Here is a 13005-nt window from a genome sequence, read left to right on the forward strand (position 1 = left end):
TTTTTTTTTTTTTTTTTTTTTTTTTTTTTTTTTTTTTTTTTTTAATATGGACTCTGATTTTCTCCCAAATCTCTTTGTCACTACTTGGGATATGGGTCTGTGTAAAATGAATCAGATGTTCATTGTGGTTCAACTTGGTCCCATTAAATCATGTTCACTCTGTCCTGGTTTAAAGGGCTGTCTTCTCAATCATCTTTTTCTCCTTGTGCCCCTTTACTTTTTTTTTTGAGACAGGGTCTCTGTCACCCAGACTGGAGTGCACTGGCACGATCTCAGCTCACTGCAACCTCCGCCTCCCAGGTTCAAGTGATTCTCCTGCCTCAGCCTCCTGAGTAGCTGGGATTACAGGCACCTGCCACCCTGCCTGGCTAATTTTTGTAATTTTTCTGGAGACGGAGTTTCACCAAGTTGGCCAGGCTGGTCTCAAACTCCCGACCTCAGGTGATCTGCCTGCTTTGGCCTCCCAAAGTGTTAGGATTACAGGCGTGAGCCACTGCTCCCAGCCTACTTAAGATGTTCCTGATGTAGCTGGGTGCAGTGGCTCACACCTGTAGTACTAGCTACTAGGGGATGCTGAGTGGGAAGATCACTTGAGCCCAGGAGTTCGAGACTACAGTGAGCTATGATGGTGGGACTACACTCCAGCCTGGGTGACAGAGCAAGACCATCTCCAAAAAAAGAACCCGGTCAGGAGATCGAGACCATCCTGGCTAACACGGTGAAACCCCATCTCTACTAAAAAAATACAAAAAAACTAGCCGGGCGTGGTGGCGGTCACCTGTAGTCCCAGCTACTCAAGAGGCTGAGGCAGGAGAATGGCATATACCCGGGAGGCGGAGCTTGCAGTGAGTTGAGATCCGGCCACTGCACTCCAGCCTGGGCGACAGAGCGAGACTCCGTCTCAAAAAAAAAAAAAAAAGAACCCAGATGTAGGAGGTTGAAAATCCTGGCATCCATGTAGACTCAGTATGGTGTTCCTGGATTAGGCAGACCAGAGATGGGAAGAGTCCAAATAGAGCAACAAAGAGTGCTGAAGAGGTCCCTCTCTTTATGGCCACCTGATCATACTGTGTTACCAAATTTGCTTTGGTATAGGAGACTCTTTGGGATGACCTCATTTCAGATGAGGACTCAAATGGGAAGCATGACAAGGCTGGGACAGAAGAGGAGAATCCCCTCCTGCCTGTTTGTTTTTTTTGTAATGGGGTCTCATTATGTCACCCAGGCTGGAGTGCAGTGGCACGATCACTGCTCACTGTAGCCTTGACTTCCTGGGCTCAAGTGATCCCCCGATCTCAGTCTCTGGAGTAGTTGGGACCACAGGTGTGCACCACCATGACTGGCTAAATTATTTATAGAAATGAGGTCTTGCTAAGTGGCCCAACCAGTTTGGTCTTGAACATCTAGGCTCAAGCAGTCCTCGCACCTCGGCCTCCCAAAGTGTTGGGATTACAGGCATGAACCACTGTGCCCAGCAACTTTTTTTGTTTTGATTGAAATTATTGTTTCACGTGTCCGTGTGAAGAGATCACCAAACAGGCTTTGTGTGAGCAACATGGCTGTTTATTTCACCTGGGTGCAGGCAGGTTGAGTCCAAAAAAGGAGTCAGCAAGGGTGATGGCATTATCATGAGTTCTTATAGGTTTTGGGATAGGTGGTGGAGTTAACAGCACTGTTTTGGGGGCAGGGGGTGGATCTCACAAAATACATTCTCAAGGGTGGGGAGAATTACAAAGAAACTTCTTAAGGGTCGGGGAGATTATACAGAACATTGATCAGTTAGGGTGGGGTAGAAACAAATCACAATGGTGGAATATCATCAGTTAAGCTATTTTCACTTGTGTGGCTCTTCAGTTGCTTCAGGCCATCTAGATATATACGTGCAGGTTACTGGGGATATGATGGCTTAGCTTGGGCTCAGAGGCCTGACAACTATGATGTGATTTTTCTAACTTATTCTGTTAACAAAATGCATTACACATATTTTCAAATATTAAAACAAACTTACATCTCTGGAATAAATCCCACTTGGTCATATTGTGCGATTCTTTTTACATATTTCTGAATTACATTTGCTAATATTTTGCTATGGATTTTTCCAACAATATTCATCAGAAATGTTGGAATTTTTCTCTTTTTGTAAGGTCTTTTCCTGGTTTTGGTATTGGGGTAATTCTAACTTCATACAATACATTGGGAACTGTTCCATCCTCTTCTATCTTCTGTAAGAGGTTGCATGGAATTGGTGTTAATTCTTGTGTAAACATTTGATAGAATTCATTAGTGAAAGCTTTTGTGACTGGAGATCTCAGGTATTTTTTTTTTTGAGTTTAAAAATTACAATTACAATTCTCTCTAGTTAGAGGACTATTTAAATTATCCTTTTCATATTAGGTTATTTGTAGTAATTTGTGTCTTCTGAGGAATTTGCTCATTTTGTCAAAGTTGTCAAATTTATGTTGTGTGGTGTTATTTATGGCATTCCTTTTTGGTGTCTGAAGGGTAATTATATTCCCTGGTACGTTCCTCACATTGGTAATTTATGTCTTCTTTTTTTTTCTTTGCAGTCTTGCTGGAGGTTTGTTAAATTTATTTATCTTTTCAAAAACTAGATCCTTGGTTGGGTGTGGTCGCCCACACCTGTCATCCCAGCACTTTGGGAGGCTGAGGCAGGAGGATTGCTTGAATCCACGAGTTGGAGACCAGCCTGGGCAACATGGAGAGATTCTGTCCCTAAAAAAATAAAAATAAAAAAATCAACCAAGCCTGGTGGCACACACCTGTGGTCCCAAACTACTCGAGAGGCTGAGGTGGGAGGATCCCTTGAGCATGGGAGGTTGAGGCTGCAGTGAGCCGTGATCACCTCAGAACCTCCCCCACTGAGCACCTTGTGACCCCTGCCCCTGCCCAGAAGAGAAAAACCCCCTTTGAATATAATTTTCCACTACCCACCCAAATCCTATAAAACAGCCCCACCCCTATCTCCCTTCGCTGACTCTCTTTTCAGACTCAGCCTGCCTGCACCCAGGTGAAATAAACAGCCTTGTTGCTCACACAAAGCCTGTTTGGTGGTCTCTTCATAGGGACGGGCGTGACACCGACCATCTTCTTCTTGAGCATCACAAGTGGTTTTATTCATTGCTGTAGCCCAAGGGCTCAACGCTGTTTAGCACGAAGCAGACATTGGGTAATCATTTCTTGAATGAAACCCATTTTACAGATGAGGCAATTGAGGCTCAGAGAAGTTAAGTTCACATAAGTGGCAACGCTGGTCACCTTTCCATTGCAATTCACTTGGAAGTGTTCAGGTTGCTTTCTGACTGCAGGACAGATATTGGGGCTGCGGTGCCCAGTTCCAAAGTTCAAAGTTTGCTCTGTGCCCGCCAGGGAGCTGGTCAAGCAGCTGCAGTGTTAACCCCAGGCCCCGCCCCCAACGAGTGGGGCGAGGCGGGGCGTTGGTGAGCACTGCAGAGAGACTGCGCCTTGGGCCGCCTAGCGCCTGTGCGCCTGCGCGGGGCGCTGAGGGGACGGGGTCTGATTCAGAAATGGCGGCCTCCGTATTCTACGGCCGGCTCTTGGCCGTCGCTACCCTTCGGAACCACAGGCCTCCGACGGCACTGCGGGCCGCTGTTCAGGTAATGCCTTCCAGCCCACTCTCATCTGGAGGGTCGGCAGGAGAAAGGGTGAGGTATGAGGGGTCTCGTGGCCCGACTCGGGGTCACTTCGCCGGCAGTGACATTTTTTGGGTACCCTGCAAGGCCCTCGGGCTACTTGCCCGGGAGTGCTGCTCGCCAAGACTACGAGCGAGCCCATGTTTGCGCCGCGCTGCCCCAGCCCTTAGTCCGCGAGGAGCCCGGACGGTCCGGCCGTGGCTGCTCCTGCAGTTTCTGAGGGGTGGGCGGGAGCAGGGGGCCTCTGAGTGGAGGTGAGGGGGTCAGGACAGTCTGCTGCCATTCCCGCGTCTGGCGCGGTGGGCTGAGACTTGAGCGGCCCCTCTTTGGACAGGGGGGAATGCCCTTCAAATGTACTTTTGTGTTTCTTGGGAGCTGTCATAGGTGGGAATGTCAGAGGACCAGCGGTGTTTGCTGACTTGCCTTTTCTGGGGCAAGGTAGGGAAGTCTCCCCTCTCCTCCCAGTAGTTGTATGCTGTTCTACTTGTTAATAGGAGTAATAAGATTATGTTTTCTACCTAACCAGTTGGAGAGGTAAGAAAATAATCTTCTTTTGTATAGCCTTATTTCTGGATAGGCCATAGCGTAGTAGTTACTGGCTTTGTTTTGAATATTTGATGTGTGCCAGGTAATGTGCTAAGCCCTTTATGTGTAGTCTCTCTGGTTTTTCAGCAACTGTGAGGAAGTCATTCAATACCTGCATTATTGTTGAACATATTATGGTTCAAGAGAACAAGTAATTTGGACTAGGCCATATAGGAGGTAAGATCAGAGCTGAGATTTAATCCCAGCGCTGTCTGGTTCTAAAGCCTGTGTACTTGAGTCGGCTCTACAACTTTGAAAACAAACATCTTCCTTCCAACTTTCACAACAAAAACCTGTGGAAGGGCATTATTGGCGTCCTAAGTCAATTCCAGAGTTTTAGTTTTTTTTCTGAAGTAACTCTTAATACATGTCATAGTATGGATTGATTTGGGGCCCTCCCGCCGCTACCTTTTTTTTTTTCTTCATTTTTATTAAAGTTCCGTCGGGCGTGGTGGCTCACACCTGTAATCCCAGCACTTTGGGAGGCCGACGTTGGCGGATCACGAGGTCAGGAGATCGAGACCATCCTGGCTAACACGGTGAAACCCCGTCTCTAAAAATACAAAAAAATTAGCCAGGCGTGGTGGTGGGCGCCTGAGGTCCCAGCTACTCGGGAGGCTGAGACCAGGGAATGGCGTGAACCCCAGAAGTGGAGCTTGCAATGAGCCGAGATCACGCCACTGCACTCCATCCTGATCGACAGAGCTAGACTCCGTCTCAAACAAACAAAAAGTTGTTCATACTTTCAGCCTAGGGGTAGTGAGTTCTGTGAGTTTGCTTCCCAAAAGAAGTGACTTTTGGCCTTGAACTTCCTTCTTGTGAGTCTTACAACAGGGCCATTTAGTTTTAGAAAATGGGGAATTTGGTGACAAATACGTTTTCATTCTAATCAAAACTTTATCTTTTGGAAGTTCATTTAAAAGGCTTCATTTCTCCATATGGAAATATCTAATATTATTTTCATTATTCCAGTTGCTCTCTTCTACCCTACTATTAAGAAATGCAGCTCTAGAATTTGGAAGGACCTTAGTCTAACCCTTTGCTTTTGTAGATGAGGACATAGAAGTACAGAGTCTTAGGAAACTTGTTCAAGGTCACACATTTAATTTAGCAATTTGTTTTCAACATTTTTTTTTTTTTCCCTTGAAACGGAGCCTTGCTCTGTCGCCTAGGCTGGAGTGCAGTGGCTCGATCTCTGCTCACTGCAAGCTCTGCCTCCCGGGTTCACGCCATTCTCCTGCCTCAGCTTCCCGAGCAGCTGGGACTACAGGCATCCGCCACCGCTCGGGGCTAATTTTTTGTATTTTTTAGTAGAAACGGGGTTTCACCATGTTAGTCAGGATGGTCTCGATCTCCTGACCTCATGATCCGCCCGCCTCGGCCTCCCAAAGTGCTGGGATTACAAGCTTGAGCCACCGCGCCTGGCCTGTTTTCAACGTTTTTTTAAGTTCTCTGACCCTCCTCCAATTTCTTGATATCTTTAGCCTAGTGTATCTTCCTTGAAAATAGATATTTCAGCATATATCTTTGAGAATAAGGACATTCTTCCAAATAACCACAATATAATGATCATACTTAGGAATTCAATATTGCTGTAACATGAATATATATAGTTTAAATTCAGATTTTTCTAGTCGTCCCCAAAGTGTTCTTTATAGACATTAGATTTTTTAAAATTTAAACTGGGATCAGACCTTATGACATTTTCTCTGATCCAACTAACCAATTAGGTGCCACCTAGTGGTTTACATGCTAGTGACCTATGTATTGCAGTTCTTTATTTATATGCCTGTGAACTCTGTGGCTGGGACTCAGGTGTCTTTATTCTTTTAGTGTCTGTAGTCCACTGTCTAGTACATAGTCATCAAAAAAATATTTGAGTGTGCCGGGCGCAGTGGCTCACACCTGTAATCCCAGCACTTTAAGAGGCCAAGGCGGGTGGATCACGAGGTCAGGAGATTGAGACCATCCTGGCTACCATGGTGAAACCCCATCTCTACTAAAAATGAAAAGAAGTCAGGTGGGTGTGGTGGCATGCGCCTGTAGTCCCAGCTACTCAGGAGGGTGAGACAGGAGAATCGCTTGAACCCGGGACATGGAGGTTGCAGTGAGCCGAGATTGCGCTACTGCGCTCCAGCTTGGGCGACAGTGTGAGACTCGGTCTCGAAAAAAAAAAAAAAATTTGAGTGTATGACTATTTTTGCCAAGCTTATGCTGGTTACTCCCCTACCCACTTATTTTTATTATTTTGAGGTATAATTTATGTACAGTAAGATGTACAGCTAAGTAGATAGCTGGATTAATTTTTATATATGTATTCACCTGTGTAACCATTATCCACATCAAGATATACAATGTTTCCAGCCCTCAGAAGGCTCTCATGTCTTCTCTCTTATCGATACTCCTGGACAGAAGGTAGCAACTGACTTCTGTCATTATAGGCTAATTTTGACTGGTTTTGAACTCTGTAAAAATAAATCATGTAAGTATATATTCTTGTTTCTGTCTTCTTTCCCTCTATATTATGTTTGTGAGATTAATCTATTGTGATTAAATTACATTTTGTGATTAGATTAGATTACAATATGTGATTACATATTGTGATTAGATTACATAGATTACTATTGTGAGCCATAGTACTTTTTTTTCTTTTTATTTCTCTGCAGTATACTATTATATACATATACCATAGTTTATCCATTCTCCTGTTAATGGGCAATCAGCTAATTTCTGTTTTCTGTCTGTTATAAACAAGCCTGCTCTGGACATTTTTATATGTGCCTTTTTATAGATGTAAGGACTAATTTCTTTCTTTTTTTTTTTTTTTGAGACAGAGTCTCTCTCTGTCACCCAGGCTGGAGTGCAGTGGCGCGATCTCAGCTCACTGCAAGCTCCGCCTCCTGGGTTCACGCCATTCTCCTGCCTCAGCCTTCCGAGTAGCTGGGACTACAGGCGCCCATCACCACACCCGGCTAATCTTTTTGTATTTTTAATAGAGACGGGGTTTCACCGTGTTAGCCAGGATGGTTTCCATCTCCTGACCTCATGATCAGCCCACCTTGGCCTCTCAAAGTGCTGAGATTACAGGTGTGAGCCCGGCCAAGGACTAATTTCCATTGATCTATACCCAGGAATGGGATTTCTGAGTCAGAAAGTGGAGGCATGCTAAACAGTAGTTTGAGAAGTTGCTGGCTTTTTTCTTTTCTCTTTTCTTTCTTTCTTTCTTTTTTTTTTACTTATTTATTTGTTTTTTTAGACAGGGTCTTGCTCTGTTGACCAAGCTGGAGGACAATGGTGAAATCACAGCTCACTGCAGTCTCAAACTCCTGAGCTGAAGCGATCCTCCTGCCTCAGTCTCAGGAGTAGCTGGGATTATAGGTGCAAGCCACTGTGCCCAGCTTGGTTGCTGGCTTTTAATATTGAAGTGACACTAAATCAAGGAATTGAGCTACCTAGGTTAAATGTTACCAAGGATTTTTAGCTTGCTAAAAGAATCAGAAATAAGTTACTGTTATATATGATTGATTTGTAAGACTAGTAGTTTTCATAACTGTAGGGTTCTTAAGAATCAACTGAGTGACTTGTTATGAATGCAGATTTCCTTGGGCCCAGTCCAGAGATTCTAATTTTGCAGCTGAGAATGGGTCTCAGGAATCAGCAGTTTACAAACAACCCAGTTCATTTTGAGGCAAAAGCTCATGAACCTACTTTAAGAAACAGATTGTTTATATGACTTCTTTAAATTTGATTCTTACGACATTATATGTTTCATATGAACCATGTTTCAGTATACCACATTCTGTATTGAGATTATGGAAATGTGTGGATAACACTTAAATGCGTGATTCCATTGACCAGTCATTGGGTATAGGCTGCCAGTGGGAAGGAGGTGTGACTTTGGGCAAGTAGTCTCCAGTGAGAGGACTTGGCTGAGAGCTGTCAGCAACCAGCACTCCCAGCAGCAGCTGCTGCGGCTATGAATGTCTTGGTCCTGAATGGGGAGTGCCGGGGGGATATGGGCAGCATACTGCAATATCCACTACAGATGAAGCCATGGTTTTGAGTATCGAGTGTATGAAAGAGTAATGGTATCAAATTATTTTATTTTTACATATCTAGTGTCAGGTGACTTGTTAGGTGCTGGAGGAATGGTAGAGAGAAGAAAATTGGGAAGGAGTTTTGGTTTGGTGGAAAAGATGAGATTGGTTTTAGATCTGCTGAATATGGCATTGAGGTAGAACTGCCCTGTAGATCATTGGAGATATGGTAGTAAAGCTGAAATCTAAAATAAAGAATAGAGATGATAAGGAAATAATTAAAACAACAGTGGTAACAGTGATATTTAGTTGATAGGCTAGCTTTTAGTTTTATGCTGTGATTCAAGTACTCTGAATATTGTACTTTGATAAAACAGTTTTGTTATAGTTATGAAGAACCAAGTAGTTAACAAGACTGGCTGCCAAATCACTGTCATATATAAATATGTCCCCAATCTTTCTAGGTTCTGGGAAGTTCTGGATTGTTTAATAACCATGGACTCCAAGTACAGCAGCAACAGCAAAGGAATCTCTCACTACATGAATACATGAGTATGGAATTATTACAAGAAGCTGGTGTCTCCATTCCCAAAGGATGTGTGGCAAAGTCACCAGATGAAGCTTATGCAATTGCCAAAAAATTAGGTATAAATTAAGAAAAACTTTTGCCACCTTGACATGAGAGCTCTGAGAAGATTTCAAGTTTAGTTTTGGTTTGATAACAACTTTTAACTTTTTTTTTTTAAGTACATTTTCTTTGCTTAAAATAGAGGGTGGAACTTTATGATTATTGAAATTCTAAAATTGTTATTATTATGCGCTCCCATAGTGCCAGTGACGTGGGAGTCCCTTACATTGGCATTAGGAAGTGGAAGTCCTGTTTTTAGTTGGAATATAATTATGGGGAAGGGAATTCTACTACTACTACTCTAACTACTCTGGAGCTTAAAGGATGGCAGTTGTGATGATTCTTTGCGGAAATGGTGAAGGAAAATCTTAGCTGTTAATGCGCTTATAAGGAGAGGTCCAGTGCTTCCCCTTCCATTTTTTGTCATGAAAATATGGAACCAAAGGGGAACAAAAGTAGAGTGCTAGAATGTAAACTCCATGAGAACAGAGTTTCTTTTTCTTTTCTTTCATTTTTTTTTGAGACGGAGTTTCATTCTTATCACCCAGGTTGGAGTGCAGTAGTGCAATTCTGGCTCACTGCAACCTCCGTTTCCCAGGTTCAAGGGATTTTCCTGCCTCAGCCTCCCAAGTACCTGGTATTACAGGCACCCACCACCATACCCGGCTAATTGTTTTGTATTTTTAGTAGAGATGGGGTTTCACTATGTTGCCCAGGCTGGTCTCAAACTCCTGACCTCGTGATCCGCCCACCTCGACCTCCCAAAGTGCTGGGATTACAGGTGTGAGCCACCATGCCCAGCCCGAGTTTCTTTTTCTTATTTGTTCACTAATACATCCCAAAATCTTAGAAGAATGCCTTACACTTAGGTAATCAATAAATACTAAATTAATAAATATTCAATGAATTTAATAGTTGCCCATGTTTATTAGATTCCTTTATTGATAACAGAAGCCTTAATAGCTTTTGTTAATTTCAATTTCTTAATAAAAAAATTTTGATTTCTGAAAATAAGCTTACATTTTAAAGATTTAGCATAAAACATGAGCTGATGTACTAGCTATACACTGCATTTTCTTTTTAGCAGTATTTTAAATCCCACCAATTTTATGTAGATTAGCATAAGTAATCTCTCTTCTATGTACATTTAATTAATATGACTTTAATATGATTTGTTGAATACTTTGCTTTTATGTTTTTTGAGAAACATAAGGAACATTTTCAAAGTGTTTGAAATTTTAAAAGTATTCATCTTGGGTAGTACTTATTTGTCTCTAGACTGGATTTTTCTTTCGAAATTAAAGATACATACAAGTTAAGAAAACTGTTGTATAAGCTGTGTTTTTGAATGAGATGACCGTGATTTCCTTGACTTGGAAGCATGATTTTTCATTTATAGTTTGCTAGTTATTGTTGTTAATCAGAAGAAATTATTTTAAATCAGATTACAAGCAAACTTTTTATTAAGCAAAAGCTTTGTATAGGTTCATACTAATTGTGGTGAAATTTTTGTTAATTAATGGTGACCTATAGTTGTAACTTCTGCATAATGTTAATAGGACCTGATTTATATATAATTACATCAGTAAAAACGGTTTTCCCCTTGTTTTCAGATTTCAAAATTCCAAAAAAAAACTTTTTTTAGAGTTAGGGTCACTATATTGCCCAGGCTAGTCTCAAACTCCTGGGCTCAAGTGATCCTCCCACCTAGGCCTCTAAGTAGCTGGAACTACAGGCCCATGCCACTGTGCCTGTCTATGTTTTGATTGTTATAATTGGTTTCTTTAACTAGTTTTCCATATATTTTCTCATTTAGTCAAATTCCATTGTTTTGTCAGAAAAAATAATTTGCATAGAAACTTTTTCATAAAATGAATAGGATTTATTTAGATGCCAATCTGTTTTGATTATGCCTTATAAAAACTTTTAATGATTCTTAGGTACAGAAGAAAGAAATAATATGTGCAGGATAAACTGTAACTATGAGTATTTCTGGCAAGTTCTCTGGGACTAGAACTCACAAGTAGTAAGAAGCAGATAGGCAGCTCTGATTTTGAGCCCCTTGGAACAGATACCTTGTTCATTTAGAAAGTGTTTTTTGTCAAAGAATATTGCAAATGATGATTATAGTGTGGGAGTGAGACTAATAATTAACAAGGAAATTTAAATCTAGAGGAGCAGAAATGCTACTTTTTAAAAGATAAATTTAGAAAATTCGGCAAAAACATAGAGGACAATTTTGTGTTTTTAGTGAGTCATTGATAACAAAAGATAACGATTATGGGATCTAGTTGCACAAGGTGTAGCATGAGGGACCTTAGCAGTACACCTGGTTTTGTTCATCTAGCTAGCAATTCCCAGTGCTGATTTTTCATTACTTCAGGGTGATTTTTGCTTTTTGAGTTTCTGCAAAATTCACAAAATGCTAATTCTCATTTCATAAAAACTCTTAACTCAGTGCTTTGCTCAACAAGTGATATAATAGTGTATAAATGCTTTACAGGTGTGCCAAACTATTGTTTCTCCCCAGTCCTGTGGTGGCAGGAGAAGTTGAGTTAGCATGGGGTTTGGGGCCACTGAGCCTCTTTACCCAGTATTTCCTACCATGTCCATCATTTTCTGTTTGTGTGATGATGTGAAAAAAGTTGAGAGACATTGTCCTGGAGGTAAGTTTTACCTGTTGTGAATAATTGAGGTTAGGAATGGAGGAATGGTTAGAAAGAAATCTAATTCTAATATTTTAAAAGACTATATGAGTCCCCAAAATGAAGGTTGGTGAGCTTGAAGATCATGAACTTTCTGGAATAGATTATCAAAGGGATGGTTGTTAGCACAGATAAATGTAGTAGATATAATTTGGGGTCAGTTTTGAGAGCAAATTATCTCTTTCTAACAGTTCATAATTCAAGAAAATATGATTTTAGTAAGGATTTGGCAGAATTTCTGTTGTTGTTTTGTTTCTGAGATGGTGATTTGTTCTGTCACCCAGGCTGGAGTGCAGTGGTGCCATCATGGCTTATTGCAGCTTCAACCTCCTGGGTTCAAGGGACTTCTCCCCCTGCTGAGTGGCTGGGACTGTAGGTGTGCGCTACCATGCCTGGCTAAGTGTTGTATTTTTTCTTGAGTTGGAGTTTCACCATATTGCCTAGGCTGGTCTCAAACTCCTAGGCTCAAGCAGCCCACCCACTCTTGGCTTCCCAAAGTGCTGGGACTACAGGCGTGAGCCGCTGCGCCTGGGCACCGATTTGGCAGATTTTTTAGAATTTCCCTATTGACTATAGAAAGATAGTTTGGCTTCTAGTATATTTAAGACGGAATCCCTATCTGGTTGAATAGATACATGTAAAGGATGCTGATTAATGAATGTCAGTCTGGAGGGAGATTTCTAATGGCATATAATAGGACTTTACCTTCTTTTTTTCTTCTTCTAAATATTTATTATTTAGATGCCTGTATACAAGGAATGCTTAAAATGTTTGTGAGTGACTAAAGGTAGGTGGGATAGTGATTGTGTTTTAGAGAGACAGTCTTGGAATCCAAAAAAGATCTTGTCTGACTAGAACAAAGTGCCAAATGTGGTAAGACTGCAGGCTCTATGAGGGCAGGCGAAGTCTCACTCACTGTTGTATCTACAGCACTAGCACAGTGTCTGGTATGTAGATGAACCTGTCGAGTGAATTAATGGAATTGAATAAAATGTTTGTTTCAACCAGTTGTCCTCATACTTCTCTTCTTATCCTTCTTCCCTTCTTGATAGTTGATGAGACTGTATTTTATGAATTTTTTTTTTTTTTTTTTTTGCTTTTGTTGTGAAGGGCTTTTTTTTTTTAGAAGAAACTTTTGAAGAATTATCTTTTGCCCTTAAAGACTTTATATTCCTAGAGAAAGGAAATTGACACTTTGTGGGGAAGAGAAGTACATTCTGTCTTGCAAAATGCTTTTGAAAAAATAGAGTTTCATTACTCTTACTTAATTGGTCAGTGTGTTAAGTTAGTGTGTTAAGTTCCCAGTTTAATGAATAGGAATGATTGAATTTAGCTCAGTAAAGTACAGTGTTAACTATGTTTTTTACATTACATTTGCA

At 41.4% G+C, this 13005-nt stretch overlaps 1 protein-coding gene across 1 annotated transcript in view; it reads left to right on the forward strand.

Moving 5' to 3' along the window:
• Positions 1-3466: 3466 nt before the first annotated feature.
• Positions 3467-13005, forward strand: part of SUCLA2 (succinate-CoA ligase ADP-forming subunit beta) — a 70861-nt gene continuing 61322 nt past the window's right edge. The window contains exons 1-2 of the mRNA XM_017873797.1: positions 3467-3635; positions 8758-8938. Coding sequence (XP_017729286.1) covers positions 3546-3635; positions 8758-8938 — 271 coding nt within the window. The 5' untranslated portion in view covers positions 3467-3545. The remainder of the gene's footprint in view (positions 3636-8757; positions 8939-13005) is intronic.

This window comes from Rhinopithecus bieti, unplaced genomic scaffold, assembly GCF_001698545.2.
Source record: "Rhinopithecus bieti isolate Rb0 unplaced genomic scaffold, ASM169854v2 scaffold_7398, whole genome shotgun sequence".
Lineage (NCBI taxonomy): Eukaryota > Metazoa > Chordata > Mammalia > Primates > Cercopithecidae > Rhinopithecus > Rhinopithecus bieti.